The sequence below is a fragment of the Bombina bombina genome, chromosome 5 (assembly GCF_027579735.1).
Source record: "Bombina bombina isolate aBomBom1 chromosome 5, aBomBom1.pri, whole genome shotgun sequence".
NCBI classification, from domain to species: Eukaryota; Metazoa; Chordata; class Amphibia; order Anura; family Bombinatoridae; genus Bombina; species Bombina bombina.
Window position 1 is genome coordinate 675,633,889 of NC_069503.1, and position 23,899 is coordinate 675,657,787.

A 23,899-nucleotide genomic window follows, 5' to 3' on the forward strand; every position below is an offset into this window, starting at 1 on the left:
TGGTTATTACACACCATTATGTTTAAACTACACTAGTAAAACGGTCTCCCACCCCATATGTCCTATATAAGGATAGATTTAGTGACTTGGCTTTGGTTTTGAAGTAATAATGCCGTGTTCAGCTAAAGAGTGCAACGCACCAAATGATAGGACTGGTTCTATCTTTTTATTTAGTATCAAAAGAAGCACAAACAGGATCAAATGGTTAATGAAGAAAAATCACATGTCACTCTGGCAGTGCAATACAAATTGCTGTGTCTAGCTCTGAATGCTCTGGTAATTTGGTGCTAAAGAGATTTGCACTAAGAGTTGTCATATGATTGAAATGCCAATCTTTACAACAATGGAAATACAACAGCACAAAACAGACATTACTCACATAAAAAACTGTCACCATATTTTGATTATACACTTACCGCTTCTTTGTAATTTCCTTCTTTAATGTATGATCTCGTTTTTCTCAAAATGTCAACTTGTTTAGAATCTGAAAGCAAACTGTAATTATAAACAGATAAGTACTGGAAGAATTGATATGGTGTGGTCAATAAGCTTATATATATATATATATTCTACTCAGGTATTAAATTTGAAAAGACCAGCTGGGTCCAGCTATTTAACAGGCCTCAGCAATAAAGATCATACGGTTTAAAAACAAGTGTACTGTTTTGCTAACAGCCTATGAGATTCCTGTAAAGGCAATGTTGTTTTTTTAATCTCTCTGCTTTACACGAGAGGTGGTAATAGACCCAAATTTGAAAGACAGGAAATGTCTCTTTTGTAAGAGTGGTCACATCACCCCTATTATTTATAGAAAGTATTTTCACTAAGTGTATTTTCTGCATAGGGCACTGTGGCTCCAAAGGAGTCCCTATAAACTAAAGACAACATACAACACACACATACAAAATACCCCTCATAGAAAAGAGTGTATTATACCTCTCTAGGTGTTAGATGACTGTCCCAGACATTGAAATCACTGGTCTATTATGTGACTTTTAGGATGCTCAAGCAGCCCCATATATAAATAAAAATGGGACAAGTGACAACTTTTACTAGAGGGAAATAAGAGTTTACATACTAAGATGTATATCTGGTAAACACCATGGCAAAAAGGGCGTATTTTATAGAAGCAGAGGCATATAGAACCAAATCAGGAGGTATCCACTGTTACCTTAAAGGGACATGAAATCTAAAAAATGTTTTTCATGATTCAGATAGAGAATACAATTTTAAACAACATTTCAATTTACTTATATTATCTAATTTGCTTCATTCTTTAGAAATCCTTTGTTGAATAAATAGCAGTACATATGGGTGAGCCAATCACATGAGGCAGCTATATGCAGCCACCAACCAGCAGCTGCTGAGCCTATTTAGATATGCTTTTCTACAACGGATATCAAGAGAAAGAAGTTAATTATATAATTGAAGTAAATTGGAAAGTTGTTTGAAATTGCAAGATCTTTCTAAACCATTAAATAAAAAAAAACAGAATTTATGTTTACCTGATAAATTACTTTCTCCAACGGTGTGTCCGGTCCACGGCGTCATCCTTACTTGTGGGATATTCTCTTCCCCAACAGGAAATGGCAAAGAGCCCAGCAAAGCTGGTCACATGATCCCTCCTAGGCTCCGCCTTCCCCAGTCATTCGACCGACGTAAAGGAGGAATATTTGCATAGGAGAAATCATATGATACCGTGGTGACTGTAGTTAAAGAAAATAAATTATCAGACCTGATTAAAAAAACCAGGGCGGGCCGTGGACCGGACACACCGTTGGAGAAAGTAATTTATCAGGTAAACATAAATTCTGTTTTCTCCAACATAGGTGTGTCCGGTCCACGGCGTCATCCTTACTTGTGGGAACCAATACCAAAGCTTTAGGACACGGATGAAGGGAGGGAGCAAATCAGGTCACCTAGATGGAAGGCACCACGGCTTGCAAAACCTTTCTCCCAAAAATAGCCTCAGAAGAAGCAAAAGTATCAAATTTGTAAAATTTAGTAAAAGTGTGCAGTGAAGACCAAGTCGCTGCCTTACATATCTGATCAACAGAAGCCTCTTTCTTGAAGGCCCATGTGGAAGCCACAGCCCTAGTGGAATGAGCTGTGATTCTTTCAGGAGGCTGCCGTCCGGCAGTCTCGTAAGCCAATCTGATGATGCTTTTAATCCAAAAAGAGAGAGAGGTAGAAGTTGCTTTTTGACCTCTCCTTTTACCAGAATAAACAACAAACAAAGAAGATGTTTGTCTAAAGTCCTTTGTAGCATCTAAATAGAATTTTAGAGCACGAACTACATCCAAATTGTGCAACAAACGTTCCTTCTTTGAAATTGGATTCGGACACAAAGAAGGCACGACTATCTCCTGGTTAATGTTTTTGTTAGAAACAACTTTCGGAAGAAAACCAGGTTTAGTACGTAAAACCACCTTATCTGCATGGAACACCAGATAAGGAGGAGAACACTGCAGAGCAGATAATTCTGAAACTCTTCTAGCAGAAGAAATTGCAACCAAAAACAAAACTTTCCAAGATAATAACTTAATATCAACGGAATGTAAGGGTTCAAACGGAACCCCCTGAAGAACTGAAAGAACTAAATTGAGACTCCAAGGAGGAGTCAAAGGTTTGTAAACAGGCTTGATTCTAACCAGAGCCTGAACAAAGGCTTGAACATCCATATTTTGTGGTAGATTTTTCTAGTTACAGGCTTTCTGGCCTGAACAAGAGTATCAATGACAGAATCTGAGAACCCTCGCTTTGATAAGATCAAGCGTTCAATCTCCAAGCAGTCAGTTGGAGTGAGACCAGATTCGGATGTTCGAACGGACCTTGAACAAGAAGGTCTCGTCTCAAAGGTAGCTTCCATGGTGGAGCCGAGGACATATTCACCAGGTCTGCATACCAAGTCCTGCGTGGCCACGCAGGAGCTATCAAGATCACCGATGCCCTCTCCTGATTGATCCTGGCTACCAGCCTGGGGATGAGAGGAAACGGCGGGAATACATAAGCTAGTTTGAAGGTCCAAGGTGCTACTAGTGCATCTACTAGAGTCGCCTTGGGATCCCTGGATCTGGACCCGTAGCAAGGAACCTTGAAGTTCTGACGAGAGGCCATCAGATCCATGTCTGGAATGCCCCACAATTGAGTAATTTGGGCAAAGATTTCCGGATGGAGTTCCCACTCCCCCGGATGAAATGTCTGACGACTCAGAAAATCCGCTTCCCAATTTTCCACTCCTGGGATGTGGATTGCAGACAAGTGGCAGGAGTGAGTCTCCGCCCATTGAATGATTTTGGTCACTTCTTCCATCGCCAGGGAACTCCTTGTTCCCCCCTGATGGTTGATGTACGCAACAGTCGTCATGTTGTCTGATTGAAACCGTATGAACTTGGCCTTTGCTAGCTGAGGCCAAGCCTTGAGAGCATTGAATATCGCTCTCAGTTCCAGAATATTTATCGGGAGAAGAGATTCTTCCCGAGACCAAAGACCCTGAGCTTTCAGGGGTCCCCAGACCGCGCCCCAGCCCACCAGACTGGCGTCGGTCGTGACAATGACCCACTCTGGTCTGCGGAAGCTCATCCCCTGTGACAGGTTGTCCAGGGACAGCCACCAACGGAGTGAATCTCTGGTCCTCTGATCTACTTGTATCGTCGGAGACAAGTCTGTATAGTCCCCATTCCACTGACTGAGCATGCACAGTTGTAATGGTCTTAGATGAATTCGCGCAAAAGGAACTATGTCCATTGCCGCTACCATCAAACCTATTACTTCCATGCACTGCGCTATGGAAGGAAGAGGAACAGAATGAAGTATTTGACAAGAGTTTAGAAGTTTTGATTTTCTGGCCTCTGTCAGAAAAATCCTCATTTCTAAGGAGTCTATTATTGTTCCCAAGAAGGGAACCCTTGTTGACGGAGATAGCGAACTTTTTTCTACGTTCACTTTCCACCCGTGAGATCTGAGAAAGGCCAGGACAATGTCCGTGTGAGCCTTTGCTTGTGGAAGGGACGACGCTTGAATCAGAATGTCGTCCAAGTAAGGTACTACTGCAATGCCCCTTGGTCTTAGCGCCGCTAGAAGGGACCCTAGTACCTTTGTGAAAATTCTTGGAGCAGTGGCTAATCCGAATGGAAGTGCCACAAACTGGTAATGCTTGTCCAGGAATGCGAACCTTAGGAACCGATGATGTTCCTTGTGGATAGGAATATGTAGATACGCATCCTTTAAATCCACCGTGGTCATGAATTGACCTTCCTGGATGGAAGGAAGAATTGTTCGAATGGTTTCCATTTTGAACGATGGAACCTTGAGAAACTTGTTTAGGATCTTGAGATCTAAGATTGGTCTGAATGTTCCCTCTTTTTTGGGAACTACGAACAGATTGGAGTAGAACCCCATCCCTTGTTCTCCTAATGGAACAGGATGAATCACTCCCATTTTTAACAGGTCTTCTACACAATGTAAGAATGCCTGTTTTTTTATGTGGTCTGAAGACAATTGAGACCTGTGGAACCTCCCCCTTGGGGGAAGCCCCTTGAAATCCAGAAGATAACCTTGGGAGACTATTTCTAGTGCCCAAGGATCCAGAACATCTCTTGCCCAAGCCTGAGCGAAGAGAGAGAGTCTGCCCCCCACCAGATCCGGTCCCGGATCGGGGGCCAACATCTCATGCTGTCTTGGTAGCAGTGGCAGGTTTCTTGGCCTGCTTTCCTTTGTTCCAGCCTTGCATTGGCCTCCAGGCTGGCTTGGCTTGAGAAGTATTACCCTCTTGCTTAGAGGACGTAGCACTTGGGGCTGGTCCGTTTCTGCGAAAGGGACGAAAATTAGGTTTATTTTTGGCTTTGAAAGACCTATCCTGAGGAAGGGCGTGGCCCTTGCCCCCAGTGATATCAGAGATAATCTCTTTCAAGTCAGGGCCAAACAGCGTTTTCCCCTTGAAAGGAATGTTAAGCAATTTGTTCTTGGAAGACGCATCCGCTGACCAAGATTTTAGCCAAAGCGATCTGCGCGCCACAATAGCAAAACCAGAATTTTTCGCCGCTAACCTAGCCAATTGCAAAGTGGCGTCTAGGGTGAAAGAATTAGCCAATTTGAGAGCATGAATTCTGTCCATAATCTCCTCATAAGAAGAAGAATTATTATTGAGCGCCTTTTCTAGTTCATCGAACCAGAAACACGCTGCTGTAGTGACAGGAACAATGCATGAAATTGGTTGTAGAAGGTAACCTTGCTGAACAAACATCTTTTTAAGCAAACCTTCTAATTTTTTATCCATAGGATCTTTGAAAGCACAACTATCTTCTATGGGTATAGTGGTGCGTTTGTTTAGAGTAGAAACCGCCCCCTCGACCTTGGGGACTGTCTGCCATAAGTCCTTTCTGGGGTCGACCATAGGAAACCATTTTTTAAATATGGGGGAGGGACGAAAGGTATACCGGGCCTTTCCCATTCTTTATTTACAATGTCCGCCACCCGCTTGGGTATAGGAAAAGCTTCGGGGGGCCCCGGGACCTCTAGGAACTTGTCCATTTTACATAATTTCTCTGGAATGACCAAATTCTCACAATCATCCAGAGTAGATAACACCTCCTTAAGCAGAGCGCGGAGATGTTCCAATTTAAATTTAAATGTAATCACATCAGGTTCAGCTTGTTGAGAAATTTTCCCTGAATCTGAAATTTCTCCCTCAGACAAAACCTCCCTGGCCCCCTCAGACTAGTGTAGGGGCACTTCAGAACCAATATCATCAGCGTCCTCATGCTCTTCAGTATTTTCTAAAACAGAGCAGTCGCGCTTTCGCTGATAAGTGGGCATTTTGGCTAAAATGTTTTTGATAGAATTATCCATTACAGCCGTTAATTGTTGCATAGTAAGGAGTATTGGCGCACTAGATGTACTAGGGGCCTCCTGTGTGGGCAAGACTGGTGTAGACGAAGGAGGGGATGATGCAGTACCATGCTTACTCCCCTCACTTGAGGAATCATCTTGGGCATCATTTTCTCTAAATTTTGTGTCACATAAATCACATCTATTTAAATGAGAAGGAACCTTGGCTTCCCCACATACAGAACACAGTCTATCTGGTAGTTCAGACATGTTAAACAGGCATAAACTTGATAACAAAGTACAAAAAACGTTTTAAAATAAAACCGTTACTGTCACTTTAAATTTTAAACTGAACACACTTTATTACTGCAAATGTGAAAAAGTATGAAGGAATTGTTCAAAATGCATCTGCATGTCATGCTTCCCAAAAACAAGTGCGCAATAGAGGCGCGAAAATGAGACTCTGCCTATGATTAGGGAAAGCCCCTAGAGAATAAGGTGTCCAATACAGTGCCTGCCGGTTATTTTACATAGTTCCCAAGATTAAAATAATTCCTCAAGGCTATGGGGTATAAAATATGCTTATATATAAATCGTCTTAAAAGCCCTTGTGAAGCCCTTTTTTTCTTTATGTAATAAAAATGGCTTACCGGATCCCATAGGGAAAATGACAGCTTCCAGCATTACATCGTCTTGTTAGAAATGTGTCATACCTCAAGCAGCAAAAGTCTGCTCACTGTTTCCCCCAACTGAAGTTAATTCCTCTCAACAGTCCTGTGTGGAAACAGCCATCGATTTTAGTAACGGTTGCTAAAATCATTTTCCTCTTACAAACAGAAATCTTCATCTCTTTTCTGTTTCAGAGTAAATAGTACATACCAGCACTATTTTAAAATAACAAACTCTTGATTGAATAATAAAAACTACAGTTAAACACTAAAAAACTCTAAGCCATCTCCGTGGAGATGTTGCCTGTACAACGGCAAAGAGAATGACTGGGGAAGGCGGAGCCTAGGAGGGATCATGTGACCAGCTTTGCTGGGCTCTTTGCCATTTCCTGTTGGGGAAGAGAATATCCCACAAGGATGACGCCGTGGACCGGACACACCTATGTTGGAGAAATGGGTTTAATGTCCCTTTAACCCTTCACAATGCATGCAGTAATGCTATTCTTTCAAATAAACTGTCCTGTGTCCATCTGGTTGCCAGATGTTTACCATAATACATGACAGTAGTATTCCTATTTTAAGAGTTCTGGAGCCTCTAATCTAAAGAGGCCCTAACAACTCCCTCACAATAGAAATATATCACATGAGGGGTTCCCACAAATCAATAAAGTTTTTTTTTTCATATTCTTATAGCTGTCAAGTGATCTTCATAATAATAATGATCAGCCTTACTTTGTTGTGGGTTCTTATAATGAAACATTATTCAAACATTTCTTTAAACAGCCCCTGCCATATGTATTTATTTTTCATAAGTGTCCCCCCTTAAAGCAGCAATATGATAATTATATATATATACAGGGAGTGCAGAATTATTAGGCAAATGAGTATTTTGACCACATCATCCTCTTTATGCATGTTGTCTTACTCCAAGCTGTATAGGCTCGAAAGCCTACTACCAATTAAGCATATTAGGTGATGTGCATCTCTGTAATGAGAAGGGGTGTGGTCTAATGACATCAACACCCTATATCAGGTGTGCATAATTATTAGGCAACTTCCTTTCCTTTGGCAAAATGGGTCAAAAGAAGGACTTGACAGGCTCAGAAAAGTCAAAAATAGTGAGATATCTTGCAGAGGGATGCAGCACTCTTAAAATTGCAAAGCTTCTGAAGCGTGATCATCGAACAATCAAGCGTTTCATTCAAAATAGTCAACAGGGTCGCAAGAAGCGTGTGGAAAAACCAAGGCGCAAAATAACTGCCCATGAACTGAGAAAAGTCAAGCGTGCAGCTGCCAAGATGCCACTTGCCACCAGTTTGGCCATATTTCAGAGCTGCAACATCACTGGAGTGCCCAAAAGCACAAGGTGTGCAATACTCAGAGACATGGCCAAGGTAAGAAAGGCTGAAAGACGACCACCACTGAACAAGACACACAAGCTGAAACGTCAAGACTGGGCCAAGAAATATCTCAAGACTGATTTTTCTAAGGTTTTATGGACTGATAAAATGAGAGTGAGTCTTGATGGGCCAGATGGATGGGCCCGTGGCTGGATTGGTAAAGTGCAGAGAGCTCCAGTCCGACTCAGACGCCAGCAAGGTGGAGGTGGAGTACTGGTTTGGGCTGGTATCATCAAAGATGAGCTTGTGGGGCCTTTTCGGGTTGAGGATGGAGTCAAGCTCAACTCCCAGTCCTACTGCCAGTTTCTGGAAGACACCTTCTTCAAGCAGTAGTACAGGAAGAAGTCTGCATCCTTCAAGAAAAACATGATTTTCATGCAGGACAATGCTCCATCACACGCGTCCAAGTACTCCACAGCGTGGCTGGCAAGAAAGGGTATAAAAGAAGAAAATCTAATGACATGGCCTCCTTGTTCACCTGATCTGAACCCCATTGAGAACCTGTGGTCCATCATCAAATGTGAGATTTACAAGGAGGGAAAACAGTACACCTCTCTGAACAGTGTCTGGGAGGCTGTGGTTGCTGCTGCACGCAATGTTGATGGTGAACAGATCAAAACACTGACAGAATCCATGGATGGCAGGCTTTTGAGTGTCCTTGCAAAGAAAGGTGGCTATATTGGTCACTGATTTGTTTTTGTTTTGTTTTTGAATGTCAGAAACGTATATTTGTGAATGTTGAGATGTTATATTGGTTTCACTGGTAAAAATAAATAATTGAAATGGGTATATATTTGTTTTTTGTTAAGTTGCCTAATAATTATGCACAGTAATAGTCACCTGCACACACAGATATCCCCCTAAAATAGCTATAACTAAAAACAAACTAAAAACTACTTCCAAAACTATTCAGCTTTGATATTAATGAGTTTTTTGGGTTCATTGAGAACATGGTTGTTGTTCAATAATAAAATTAATCCTCAAAAATACAACTTGCCTAATAATTTTGCACTCCTTGTATATATATACTGTGACAGAAAGCAAGGCCTGGTTATAAATGGAAGATATTTAAGACCAAGCATTGTACATGCTATTTCTCCTTTCAGTTAAAACCCCAGGGAGAAAGAGTGTGTATTTGATTATGCAGTTGATAAACTGTGTTCTGGGTCCCTGGGGTTTGGGATAATTGGAGAGAGGGTGGGCCATTATCCCAGACAGCTGTGAAGCTGTCCAGCAGCTAATCACAGGTGTGGCTAATTATAAGTTGTGAGGGTTTAAATAGCAGCCTCACTTAGGCCTTGAGAGAGAGATATACAGCTACAGAAGCTGGTGTGTGTGTTTGTTACACTGTGTAAAAGACTTTTGTTCCTGTGAAATATAAAAGGACATTATTTTTACAAAGCACTTGTGGAATGCTGTGAAGTGCTGGGACACATTTAAAAGCACTTAACTTTGCTGCAGAGGAAGGATTTCCCTCTTTTGGAAATGAACTGCCTGTTTGTTATTGCTGTGAAAAATAAAGCTTTTTAAACTACAGTGGATTGTCCTGTGCTGCATTTGTGCCCTAGAAGACCGTGGTTAAAAGTGTTCCTGTCACACTTGGTGGAGAATCCGGGCAACCACGTTGTATGTCTGTGGGCATAATAATCTGCAAGCAACATGGAGGAAGTCATTAAAGCTTTGATCCATTCTAATGCTATACAGCAGGAGACTAACAGAAAAGCTGCTGAAAATAGTGCAGCACTGCAACAGTTGGTCTTGGCCCAGTCAGAGTGCTATGCTGCTGGCTAAATCACAGAAGGAGAACACTGAATTGTTGATTCAACAGATGGCTGCTGTGCAAGCTGAGACATTCAGGAAGACCCGGGAGGAGCAGCAAAGTGCTACACAGACTCTGCAACGAGAGGTTCAAGCCATATCAGAAAGACTGAACTCTGAATATGTTGGTGGCAGCCAAGGTTCCAGAGTAATAAGGGCTAGTCATTATCTTCAAAAAATGACAGCAGCTGATGATGTTGAGGCGTATCTTTTGGCATTTGAACGCACAGCAGAAAGAGAAAAATGGCCGACAGTTGAGTGGGCGAGTATACTTGCGCCATTTCTTAGTGGTGAACCTCAGAAGGCCTACTTTGATTTAGAGCCAGCACAAGCCGGTGACTATGAGAAATTGAAAGCAGAAATCCTTGCACGCCTGGGGGTGACTTCGGCAGTCCGTGCACAAAGATTCCATTCCTGGATGTTTTCATCTCATAATGCTGCAAGATCCCAGATGTTCGACCTTATACACCTTGCCAGGAAGTGGCTGCAACCAGAGGTAAATTCGGCTACCAAAATAGTGGAACTACTGGTGATGGACCGGTTTCAGCGTGGATTACCTACTTCCCTGCGGCGGTGGGTTAATCAAGGTGATCCTCAAACAGCGGATCAGTTGATTGTATTGGTCGAAAGATTTATAGCTTCAGGAGAAGTTTTGCAACAATCTTCAATGGATCAGCCCCACAATCCCAAGTCCCAGAGCTCTACAAGAACTGGTAAGACTGTTCAGGGGATAAAGGGGATAAGAGAGCAGCAGGTGTATAGGCAAAACACCAGAGACATTTCCCCAGGAGTTAAGGAAACATTTAAATATAACCAACCTGTAAGATGTTTTAAATGTAATGAGGTTGGGCATATTGCTAGAGACTGTGATAAAGATGAATTTATGGACTGTAATGTTGCACATTCACTATTGTCTAATAGCAACAGCTCTGTTAATAATGATTCCCATTGGTGTACTGTGATGGTTAATGGTAAAGTGTCTAGGGCTTTGCTTGATTCAGGAAGTATGGTCACACTAGTGGCTAAATCTTTAGTACCAGATGCAATATTAGATTATGGGGAAAAAATGGGAATTATCTGTGTTCATGGAGATAAACGGGAATATCCTACAGCTGAGGTGGAGATTGAGACTCAGTGTGGTAAATTAAAATATTGTGTTGGTGTAGTACCAAATTTAGCCCATGAGGTGGTGATAGGGAGAGATTTTCCAAAATTTCTGGAGTTATGGGAATCTCCAGAAATATGTCAAACTTCTGATATTTATGTATTTCCTTTCTCTGAAACTGATTTTGAAGGGGGTTCCATTGAAAAGGAGAAAAATAAGATGTATTGCCCTATGCCTGTATTAGTAGGTGATCAACCTTCTCAGAGTAATGAAGTACCAAGTACTAGCTCGGAAAATATTGATGATTTGATAGATCTGGTTGGTGGCCCTGGTAATTTTAAAAAAGCCCAATGGGAGGATCCAACATTGGTAGAGGCAAGAAATAATATCAGGGTTATAAATGATGTTGTGACACAGCCAGGAAATGTATTACCCTATCCTTATTTTGAAGCAGTTAATGATTTGGTATATCGTGTAGAGAAGAAAGGAACAGACATTGTTAAACAACTTTTGGTGCCCCAGACTTTTAGGAACACTGTTTTAAATCTTGCACATAACCACATTCTAGGGGGGCATTTGGGAGTTGAGAAAACCAAAGAGAGAGTTCTTAGAAGGTTTTATTGGCCAGGGATATTTGTAGCCATCAGGGATTATTGTGCTTCATGCCCTAAGTGTCAACTTACAGCTCCTGCTAAAGATTTTCGTAACCCTTTAGTGCCCTTGCCTATAATTGATGTGCCTTTTGAAAGAATTGCTATGGACTTGGTGGGTCCGTTGGTTAAATCTGCTAGAGGACATCAGTATATACTGGTAATCCTTGATTATGCTACACGCTATCCTGAGGCAGTTCCCCTTCGTAACAGCTCTGCAAAGTCCATAGCAAAAGAACTCATGCTAATGTTTAGCAGGGTCGGGATACCTAAGGAAATTTTGACAGACCAAGGAACTCCATTTATGTCCAGGGTTACAAAAGAATTGTGTAAGTTGTTTGGCATAAAACAACTAAGGACCTCAGTATATCACCCTCAGACTGATGGTTTAGTAGAAAGGTTTAACAAAACTCTCAAAAGTATGCTAAGAAAGGTAATTGACACAGATGGGAGAAATTGGGACCTTCTGTTACCCTATTTAATGTTCTCTATCAGGGAGGTTCCCCAGGCTTCTACAGGTTTTTCCCCATTTGAACTGTTATATGGGCGGCATCCCAGGGGATTACTAGATATAGTTAAAGAGACTTGGGAGCAAGAGACAACACCTTATCGAAGTATTATTGAACATATTTCCCAAATGCAGGATCGTATGGAAGCTGTCATGCCCATTGTAAGGGAACATATGGGAAAAGCACAGGAAGCACAAAAGTACAGCTACAACCGTAATGCTAGAGCCAGGGTGTTTCAACCTAGGGATAGGGTGTTAGTTCTGGTCCCTACAGTTGAAAATAAATTCTTGGCTACTTGGCAGGGCCCATATGAGATAATTGAGAAAGTGGGTGATGTTAATTACAAAGTAAGTCAGCCAGGGAGAAGGAAACCTGAGCAAATATATCATATAAATCTGTTAAAACCTTGGAAAGATAGGGAAATTTTAGTTACCTTAAAACCGACAGAACTCCCTGTCACTGAACCAGAGGTAAATATATCAGAAACCCTATCTGTACATCAGAAGCGAGAGGTCAAGGATTTTATTAGAAGAAACAAAGAGGTATTTTCTGTAGTACCGGGAAAAACTAATGTTATTAAGCATGACATAATAACAGAACCAGGGAAGAAGGTCTGCCTTAAACCCTATAGGGTCCCTGAGGCTAGTAGAAAGGCTATTAAACTGGAGGTAGAAAAAATGTTAAAGCTTGGGGTAATTGAGGAATCACAAAGTGAGTGGAACAGTCCAATCGTGCTTGTTCCAAAGCCGGATGGTTCATTAAGGTTCTGTAATGACTTTCGTAAGCTTAATTGTGTTTCCAAATTTGACACCTACCCAATGCCTAGAGTAGATGAGTTAATAGAAAGGCTAGGAAAAGCACGTTATCTCACTACAATTGATTTAATGAAAGGGTATTGGCAGGTGCCTCTCACTAGTCAAGCAAAGGAAAAGACCGCTTTTTCAACCCCAGAGGGCTTATTTCAGTATACGGTGTTGCCATTTGGTTTACATGGGGCCCCGGCAACATTCCAGAGGATGATGGATAGAATTCTGAAACCCCATGTTCGTTATGCGGCAGCATATTTGGATGATGTTATAATTTATAGTACAAATTGGGAATCCCATCTTCCAAAAGTTCAAGCAGTACTTGATGCAATACGGTCCGCTGGGTTAACTGCCAATCCTGCAAAATGTACTGTTGGTTTACAGGAAGCTAAGTACTTGGGTTATACTATTGGTAGAGGATTAGTTAAACCTCAGACAACAAAAATAGAGGCCATACAGAACTGGCCACAGCCTCTAACTAAAAAACAAGTAAGAGCATTTATTGGGATAACTAGTTATTATAGAAGGTTTATCCCGAATTTCGCTACAATTGCGGCACCCTTGACGGATCTCACAAAAGCAAGGGCCCCAATTATGATAAAATGGTCCCCAGAAGCAGAACAAGCTTTTAAGCAGTTGAAAGATGCCCTTTGTGCCCATCCAGTTTTGGTAACCCCCAATTTCGCTAAAGATTTTATTGTACAGACAGATGCCTCTGATGTTGGTTTAGGAGCAGTTCTCTCGCAGGAGTGTCAGGGAGAAGAGCATCCTGTCCTTTTCCTAAGCAAAAAACTTATTTCACAGGAAAAGAACTATTCTATAGTGGAGAAAGAATGCCTTGCCATTAAGTGGGCTTTAGAGACCCTTAGGTACTATCTGTTGGGAAGAAAATTTAAATTAATAACAGATCATGCTCCTCTCACATGGATGAGTCAGAATAAGGAAACAAATTCAAGGGTTACTAGGTGGTTTCTTAGCTTGCAACCCTTCAATTTTATTGTTGAGCACAGGGCCGGTCTTTTGCAGGGCAATGCTGATGGTTTGTCTCGGGTACATTCATTGATGTCCATGGTCGCTCAACCCACTGGGTGTGAGCTGGGGGGGAGGATATGTGACAGAAAGCAAGGCCTGGTTATAAATGGAAGATATTTAAGACCAAGCATTGTACATGCTATTTCTCCTTTCAGTTAAAACCCCAGGGAGAAAGAGTGTGTATTTGATTATGCAGTTGATAAACTGTGTTCTGGGTCCCTGGGGTTTGGGATAATTGGAGAGAGGGTGGGCCATTATCCCAGACAGCTGTGAAGCTGTCCAGCAGCTAATCACAGGTGTGGCTAATTATAAGTTGTGAGGGTTTAAATAGCAGCCTCACTTAGGCCTTGAGAGAGAGATATACAGCTACAGAAGCTGGTGTGTGTGTTTGTTACACTGTGTAAAATACTTTTGTTCCTGTGAACTATAAAAGGACATTATTTTTACAAAGCACTTGTGGAATGCTGTGAAGTGCTGGGACACATTTAAAAGCACTTAACTTTGCTGCAGAGGAAGGATTTCCCTCTTTTGGAAATGAACTGCCTGTTTGTTATTGCTGTGAAAAATAAAGCTTTTTAAACTACAGTGGATTGTCCTGTGCTGCATTTGTGCCCTAGAAGACCGTGGTTAAAAGTGTTCCTGTCACAATACACACACACAAAAATGTATCATCTCAAAGTGTTTAATGTCCCTTTAATTTAGAACTACCCCAGTCTCACGGTCCAGCCAAGTTTATTAAAGATTATCTGTATAAGTAGGCTGCTATTTTGATCATTACTGTGGTCACTCAACACAAGCAATGGACGCTTTTGCTCTTTTGATAGCACAGATGGTCCAAGACATGCCTATTTGACAATAATCTGCCCCATATGTATCACAGACGCCTACAATTTATATAATTTAAGAACATTACTTATTTCATAATTGAAAGTATTTTTATGTATGTAATAATGTACCTCCATATATTTTTCCAACTTTCCCTATATTAAACATTTTTATGTTTCCTTAAAATCCCCCTCTTTAAAAAACACAAAAACAGTCTTGCTGAATCGAGTAAATGGCTCTACCTCCTACAAAGAAACATAAAACAACGAATAAAAAGAGAACTAATTCAATAATAATAGTAAATGGAACTAAAATGCACATTCTTTATGAATACTGAACTTTCCCATCACTTTAATTACATACAGGCAGTTGATTATATTTACTATTTTTTTATTTTTAAACTACCTATAACATCACTAGCCAGCCTAGCCAAGGCATGTAGCAGCATAATCAATAGAATATGGGGCTTCGAGATATCTGGTATCTATAGATATAAGCAAATGGAATGTAAATTATGGTGGCTAACCAAAAATTCCAGTGACCCATGCAGCCCCCTATAAATATGCAAATATATATATAAAAAATATACAAATATTTACATATACATATGCATATGTATGGGTATAAATCAGTGAATCTATGGATATAAAAGGTGAAATTCTGTGTGGGGAACAGTGGATGGGTGTTGCTACAACCAGTTATATAGTTTTTATTTGCACCACTTCTGGACCACATAAAAATGTAAACTTATACTATTTGCCTTCCTAAAAGCTCAAATGGTTTCTATAGTATAAATATTCTGTGATTATTATTAGATACTCTGGGCAATTACAATGTAAAAGGAGGTTAAATCTATATGAAAGCAAAAAGAGCAATGCATGTGATTACCAAAGAAAACACTACTAATGTATAGATTATTTGCACATTATGAAGGGATTAACAAATAACAGACAATTCTTGTATCTTGAATAACACAGTCACCATTATTGCTGACATTTATCTAGCAATGGAAAATGTCAGCTGCAGGGAGAATAAAGGAAATAAATATAGTTAATCTGAATTTTAGACCAGTTTTCCCTCTGTACAAATCAAATGAATATCAACATTAGCTGTTTGTGTTCGGTAATGAATGGGTTATATGGATAGCAAATTACACTAATACACACATTTTGAAATGTGATTCAACATGGGAATGGTTTTCAAAATTGGTTTTATACATATACATGTATATGAATGACCAAAAAACTAAGGTAAAAATAGGCAATACAATAAATCCGTGTAAAGGGAGAAAATAGGCACAGAGGGCTCTTTATTTGGCTTCCTGTCTTGTATTGTAAGTCTGTCCCGTGTTCAGCTCAGCCTGTATTTAGAATAATACTATTTTATGCAGTACAGTGCTCCCATCACAGAGGTTGTGGTGGCTTTCAATTTTACTCTAGTATTACTCATTGCTTACTGTATGTAAAAAAATAAATCCCCTGAACTTTATCTGTGATATTCTGTTATGTTAAAGTGTGTAGACAGCTTTCAAGTAAGGGAAAGCCATGTGACATATAATACTAGGGAGGGTAAAAGAAAAACAGAATTTATGTTTACCTGATAAATTTCTTTCTCCAACGGTGTGTCCGGTCCACGGCGTCATCCTTACTTGTGGGATATTCTCTTCCCCAACAGGAAATGGCAAAGAGCCCAGCAAAGCTGGTCACATGATCCCTCCTAGGCTCCGCCTACCCCAGTCATTCGACCGACGTTAAGGAGGAATATTAGCATAGGAGAAACCATATGGTACCGTGGTGACTGTAGTTAAAGAAAATAAATTATCAGACCTGATTAAAAAAACCAGGGCGGGCCGTGGACCGGACACACCGTTGGAGAAAGAAATTTATCAGGTAAACATAAATTCTGTTTTCTCCAACATAGGTGTGTCCGGTCCACGGCGTCATCCTTACTTGTGGGAACCAATACCAAAGCTTTAGGACACGGATGAAGGGAGGGAGCAAATCAGGTCACCTAAATGGAAGGCACCACGGCTTGCAAAACCTTTCTCCCAAAAATAGCCTCAGAAGAAGCAAAAGTATCAAACTTGTAAAATTTGGTAAAAGTGTGCAGTGAAGACCAAGTCGCTGCCCTACATATCTGATCAACAGAAGCCTCGTTCTTGAAGGCCCATGTGGAAGCCACAGCCCTAGTGGAATGAGCTGTGATTCTTTCGGGAGGCTGCCGTCCGGCAGTCTCGTAAGCCAATCTGATGATGCTTTTAATCCAAAAAGAGAGAGAGGTAGAAGTTGCTTTTTGACCTCTCCTTTTACCTGAATAAACAACAAACAAGGAAGATGTTTGTCTAAAATCCTTTGTAGCATCTAAATAGAATTTTAGAGCGCGAACAACATCCAAATTGTGCAACAAGCGTTCCTTCTTTGAAACTGGTTTCGGACACAGAGAAGGTACGATAATCTCCTGGTTAATGTTTTTGTTAGAAACAACTTTTGGAAGAAAACCAGGTTTAGTACGTAAAACCACCTTATCTGCATGGAACACCAGATAAGGAGGAGAACACTGCAGAGCAGATAATTCTGAAACTCTTCTAGCAGAAGAAATTGCAACTAAAAACAAAACTTTCCAAGATAATAACTTAATATCAACGGAATGTAAGGGTTCAAACGGAACCCCCTGAAGAACTGAAAGAACTAAATTGAGACTCCAAGGAGGAGTCAAAGGTTTGTAAACAGGCTTGATTCTAACCAGAGCCTGAACAAAGGCTTGAACATCTGGCACAGCTGCCAGTTTTTTGTGAAGTAACACCGACAAGGCAGAAATCTGTCCCTTCAGGGAACTTGCCGATAATCCTTTTTCCAATCCTTCTTGAAGGAAGGATAGAATCCTAGGAATCTTAACCTTGTCCCAAGGGAATCCTTTAGATTCACACCAACAGATATATTTTTTCCAAATTTTGTGGTAAATCTTTCTAGTTACAGGCTTTCTGGCCTGAACAAGAGTATCGATAACAGAATCTGAGAAACCTCGCTTCGATAAAATCAAGCGTTCAATCTCCAAGCAGTCAGCTGGAGTGAAACCAGATTCGGATGTTCGAACGGACCCTGAAAAAGAAGGTCTCGTCTCAAAGGTAGCTTCCAAGGTGGAGCCGATGACATATTCACCAGATCTGCATACCAAGTCCTGCGTGGCCACGCAGGAGCTATCAAGATCACCGACGCCCTCTCCTGATTGATCCTGGCTACCAGCCTGGGGATGAGAGGAAACGGCGGGAACACATAAGCTAGTTTGAAGGTCCAAGGTGCTACTAGTGCATCCACTAGAGCCGCCTTGGGATCCCTGGATCTGGACCCGTAGCAAGGAACTTTGAAGTTCTGACGAGAGGCCATCAGATCCATGTCTGGAATGCCCCATAGTTGAGTGACTTGGGCAAAGATTTCCGGATGGAGTTCCCACTCCCCCGGATGCAATGTCTGACGACTCAGAAAATCCGCTTCCCAATTTTCCACTCCCGGGATGTGGATAGCAGACAGGTGGCAGGAGTGAGACTCCGCCCATAGAATAATCTTGGTCACTTCTTCCATCGCTAGGGAACTCCTTGTTCCCCCCTGATGGTTGATGTACGCAACAGTCGTCATGTTGTCTGATTGAAACCGTATGAACTTGGTCCTCGCTAGCTGAGGCCAAGCCTTGAGAGCATTGAATATCGCTCTCAGTTCCAGAATATTTATCGGTAGAAGAGATTCTTCCCGAGACCAAAGACCCTGAGCTTTCAGGGATCCCCAGACCGCGCCCCAGCCCATCAGACTGGCGTCGGTCGTGACAATGACCCACTCTGGTCTGCGGAATGTCATCCCTCGTGACAGGTTGTCCAGGGACAGCCACCAACGGAGTGAGTCTCTGGTCCTCTGATTTACTTGTATCTTTGGAGACAAGTCTGTATAGTCCCCATTCCACTGACTGAGCATGCACAGTTGTAATGGTCTTAGATGAATGCGCGCAAAAGGAACTATGTCCATTGCCGCTACCATCAACCCGATCACTTCCATGCACTGAGCTACGGAAGGAAGAGGAACGGAATGAAGTATTCGACAAGAGTCCAGAAGTCTTGTCTTTCTGGCCTCTGTTAGAAAAATCCTCATTTCTGAGGAGTCTATAATTGTTCCCAAGAAGGGAACCCTTGTTGACGGGGATAGAGAACTCTTTTCCACGTTCACTTTCCAGCCGTGCGATCTGAGAAAGGCCAGGACGATGTCCGTGTGAGCCTTTGCTCGAGGGAGGGACGACGCTTGAATCAGAATGTCGTCCAGGTAAGGTACTACTGCAATGCCCCTTGGTCTTAGCACCGCTAGAAGGGACCCTAGTACCTTTGTGAAAATCCTTGGAGCAGTGGCTAATCCGAAAGGAAGCGCCACGAACTGGTAATGTTTGTCCAGGAATGCAAACCTTAGGAACCGATGATGTTCCTTGTGGATAGGAATATGTAGATACGCATCCTTTAAATCCACCGTGGTCATGAATTGACCTTCCTGGATGGAAGGAAGGATAGTTCGAATGGTTTCCATCTTGAACGATGGGACCTTGAGAAATTTGTTTAAGATCTTGAGATCTAGGATTGGTCTGAACGTTCCCTCTTTTTTGGGAACTATGAACAGATTGGAGTAGAACCCCATCCCTTGTTCTCTTAATGGAACAGGATGAATCACTCCCATTTTTAACAGGTCTTCTACACAATGTAAGAACGCCTGTCTTTTTATGTGGTCTGAAGACAACTGAGACCTGTGGAACCTCCCCCTTGGGGGAAGTCCCTTGAATTCCAGAAGATAACCCTGGGAGACTATTTCTAGCGCCCAAGGATCCAGAACATCTCTTGCCCAAGCCTGAGCGAAGAGAGAGAGTCTGCCCCCCACCAGATCCGGTCCCGGATCGGGGGCCAATATTTCATGCTGTCTTGGTAGCAGTGGCAGGTTTCTTGGCCTGCTTTCCCTTGTTCCAGCCTTGCATTGGTCTCCAAGCTGGCTTGGCCTGAGAAGTATTACCCTCTTGCTTAGAGGACGTAGCACCTTGGGCTGGTCCGTTTTTACGAAAGGGACGAAAATTAGGTCTATTTTTAGCCTTGAAAGGCCGATCCTGAGGAAGGGCGTGGCCCTTACCCCCAGTGATATCAGAGATAATCTCTTTCAAGTCAGGACCAAACAGCGTTTTCCCCTTGAAAGGAATGTTTAGTAGCTTGTTCTTGGAAGACGCATCAGCCGACCAAGATTTCAACCAAAGCGCTCTGCGCGCCACAATAGCAAACCCAGAATTCTTAGCCGCTAACTTAGCCAATTGCAAAGAGGCGTCTAGAGTGAAAGAATTAGCCAATTTGAGAGCATTGACTCTGTCCATAATCTCCTCATAAGGAGGAGAGTCACTATCGAGCACCTTAATCAGTTCATCAAACCAGAAATATGCGGCTGTAGTGACAGGGACAATGCATGAAATGGGTTGTAGAAGGTAACCCTGCTGAACAAACATCTTTTTAAGCAAACCTTCTAATTTTTTATCCATAGGATCTTTGAAAGCACAACTATCCTCTATGGGAATAGTGGTGCGTTTGTTTAAAGTAGAAACCGCTCCCTCGACCTTGGGGACTGACTGCCATAAGTCCTTTCTGGGGTCGACCATAGGAAACAATTTTTTAAATATGGGGGGAGGGACGAAAGGAATACCGGGCCTTTCCCATTCTTTATTAACAATGTCCGCCACCCGCTTGGGTATAGGAAAAGCTTCTGGGAGCCCCGGCACCTCTAGGAACTTGTCCATTTTACATAGTTTCTCTGGGATGACCAAATTTTCACAATCATCCAGAGTGGATAATACCTCCTTAAGCAAAATGCGGAGATGTTCCAATTTAAATTTAAATGTAATCACATCGGATTCAGCCTGCTGAGAAATGTTCCCTAAATCAGTAATTTCTCCCTCAGACAAAACCTCCCTGGCCCCCTCAGATTGGGTTAGGGGCCCTTCAGAGATATTAATATCAGCGTCGTCATGCTCTTCAGTAACTAAAACAGAGCATCCACGCTTACGCTGACAAGGGTTCATTTTGGCTAAAATGTTTTTGACAGAATTATCCATTACAGCCGTTAATTGTTGCATAGTAAGGAGTATTGGCGCGCTAGATGTACTAGGGGCCTCCTGAGTGGGCAAGACTCGTGTAGACGAAGGAGGGAATGATGCAGTACCATGCTTACTCCCCTCACTTGAGGAATCATCTTGGGCATCATTGTCATTATCACATAAATCACATTTATTTAAATGAATAGGAATTCTGGCTTCCCCACATTCAGAACACAGTCTATCTGGTAGTTCAGACATGTTAAACAGGCATAAACTTGATAAGAAAGTACAAAAAACGTTTTAAAATAAAACCGTTACTGTCGCTTTAAATTTTAAACTGAACACACTTTATTACTGCAATTGCGAAAAAACATGAAGGAATTGTTCAAAATTCACCAAATTTTCACCACAGTGTCTTAAAGCCTTGAAAATATTGCACACCAATTTTGGAAGCTTTAACCCTTAAAATAACGGAACCGGAGCCGTTTAAAGCTTTAACCCCTTTACAGTCCCTGGTATCTGCTTTGCTGAGACCCAACCAAACCCAAAGGGGAATACGATACCAAATGACGCCTTCAGAAGTCTTTTATAAGTATCAGAGCTCCTCTCACATGCGACTGCATGCCATGCCTCTCAAAAACAAGTGCGCAACACCGGCGCGAAAATGAGACTCTGCCTATGCTTTGGGAAAGCCCCTAAAGAATATGGTGTCTAAAACAGTGCCTGCCGATATTATTATATCAAAATACCCAGAATAAATGATTCCTCAAGGCTAAATAAGTGTTAATATCAATCGATTTAGCCCAAAAAAAAAAGTCTACAGTCTAAATAAGCCCTTGTGAAGCCCTTATTTACAATCGTAATAAACATGGCTTACCGGATCCCATAGGGAAAATGACAGCTTCCAGCATTACATCGTCTTGTTAGAATGTGTCATACCTCAAGCAGCAAGGGACTGCAAACTGTTCCCCCAACTGAAGTTAATTGCTCTCAACAGTCCTGTGTGGAACAGCCATGGATTTTAGTTACGGTTGCTAAAATCATTTTCCTCATACAAACAGAATTCTTCATCTCTTTTCTGTTTCTGAGTAAATAGTACGTACCAGCACTATTTGAAAATAACAAACTCTTGATTGAATAATGAAAAACTACAGTTAAACACTAAAAAACTCTAAGCCATCTCCGTGGAGATGTTGCCTGTACAACGGCAAAGAGAATGACTGGGGTAGGCGGAGCCTAGGAGGGATCATGTGACCAGCTTTGCTGGGCTCTTTGCCATTTCCTGTTGGGGAAGAGAATATCCCACAAGTAAGGATGACGCCGTGGACCGGACACACCTATGTTGGAGAAAGGGGTGATGAAGCAAGGCATCTCAATAGTGTTGCATAGTTTGGAACATGTGTAATTTTTTCCATTTATACACTGGGGTGTTGCTTAGCGGGGGCTTAAAATATAAGGCTCTATTTATGTGCTGAGACTGGGGAAAAAAATCCAGATTTACTGGGGCATTTCTGTATCTATTAACCTACTGCCACAATCACTGCTGCAGCTAAGAAATGCCACCTAATTGTAAAACTTTAGCAAAAGTAAAAAATACTTTTGAAAAGGTTATTTGCATTCTACTGTGTAATACCAGTGCACGCTAAAGTGCGTTTGTATTACAAATTAATAGCGAGAGCGCGCTTCCATAGGCTCCAATGGGTAAGGGGGTAAGTCGCACAGTGATTGCAGTATTTATAAATATATATGTATATGATGATATACATACTGTATGTATATATATATATATATATATATAATCTGTTATTATGTGTATATAAAGATGAAAGATGGCAGACTGTCTGCCAGTACCTAAGATGGTGGTGATCAGTGGGGAGGTGAAGGATGGAAGAGAGCTGTTTGGGAGGGATCAGGTAGTGGGGAGGTGTCAGGTGGGATGGTAATCTCTACACTGCAGCTAAACGTAACCTTACAAGCTACCTGATTAACCCCCTCACTGCCGGGAATAATAGTGTGTGGTGGACAGCTGCAATTAGCAGCCTTCTAATTACAAAAAAGCAATAGCAAAGCCACATATGTCTGCTATTTCTGAACAAAGGGGATCCCAGAGAATGATTGCACAAGCAGTATGTAAATAAGTTCAGCGAGAAACCCAAAGTTTGTGAAACAATTTTTTTAACCCCTTAATGACGCATGTCATAGAGGGTACGTCACACACAAATTGGTCTTTAAAGACCAGCGACGTACCCTGTACGTCATTAAGGGTTTCAAACAGCTGGAAGCGATCCTGATCGCTTCCAGACACTTTCAAAGTATTGCTCTGATGCCTCGATATTGAGGCATCAATGCAATACCTTTTTTGGCACACTGATGCACTCTGTGGCCCTCTCTGCATCGGCCAATGATGGTGCCGATAGTTGGTGGGTGCGAGCCATTTTAGGGAGGTGGGTGGGCGGCCCATCGCTGAGGAACTTCAGATTTTGATGTTGGGTGCATGCGGTAGCGCGAGCTGGAGGCGAGGGGTGCGTGCGCGTGCACCCGCGATCTAGCAGCAAAAAAAAATCACAGTGCTGGGCAGTGGGAGAGAGTGCTAGGAGAGGGTGGTGGGTGGCAGAGGAGGAGAGTATGGTCGGTACTTTTAAAAAGCGATCTGGGAGGGAGAGGGTATGGAGGGGGGAGGGTATGGAGGGGGGCAGCTACACTACAGAAAAAGTGAAGTTTTATTTATAAAAAAAGATAAAATTTTATTGCAAAGTGGGTACTGGCCGACAGCTGCCAGTACCCAAAATGGTGGGGAATAGTGATTGGGGGAGGGTTAGAGAGCTCTTTGGGGGGATCAGGGAGGTTGGGGGCTAAGGGGGATCTTACGCAGCAGAATATGATTTTTTTTTTTAATAAAAAATAATAATAAAAAAACAAAAAAAACTTTTATTTTAGTACTGGCAGACTATCTGCCAGTACTTAAGATGGAGGGGACAATTGGGGTGGGGGAGGGAATTAGGGAGGGATCAGGGGGTGGGATGTGTCAGGTGGGAGGCTGATCTCTACACTAAAGCTAAAACTAACCCTTCAAGCTCCCTACAAGCTACCTAATTAACCCCGTCACTGTTGGGCATAATACAAGTGTGGTGCGCAGCGGCATTTAGCAGCCTTCTAATTAC

At 42.0% G+C, this 23,899-nt stretch overlaps 1 protein-coding gene across 1 annotated transcript in view; it reads right to left on the reverse strand.

Moving 5' to 3' along the window:
* The window catches only part of PIGN (phosphatidylinositol glycan anchor biosynthesis class N), a 1,169,967-nt gene that overhangs the window by 637,472 nt on the left and 508,596 nt on the right, over nt 1-23,899 (reverse strand). Inside the window, exon 13 of the mRNA XM_053714623.1 lies at nt 417-495. Coding sequence (XP_053570598.1) covers nt 417-495 — 79 coding nt within the window. The remainder of the gene's footprint in view (nt 1-416; nt 496-23,899) is intronic.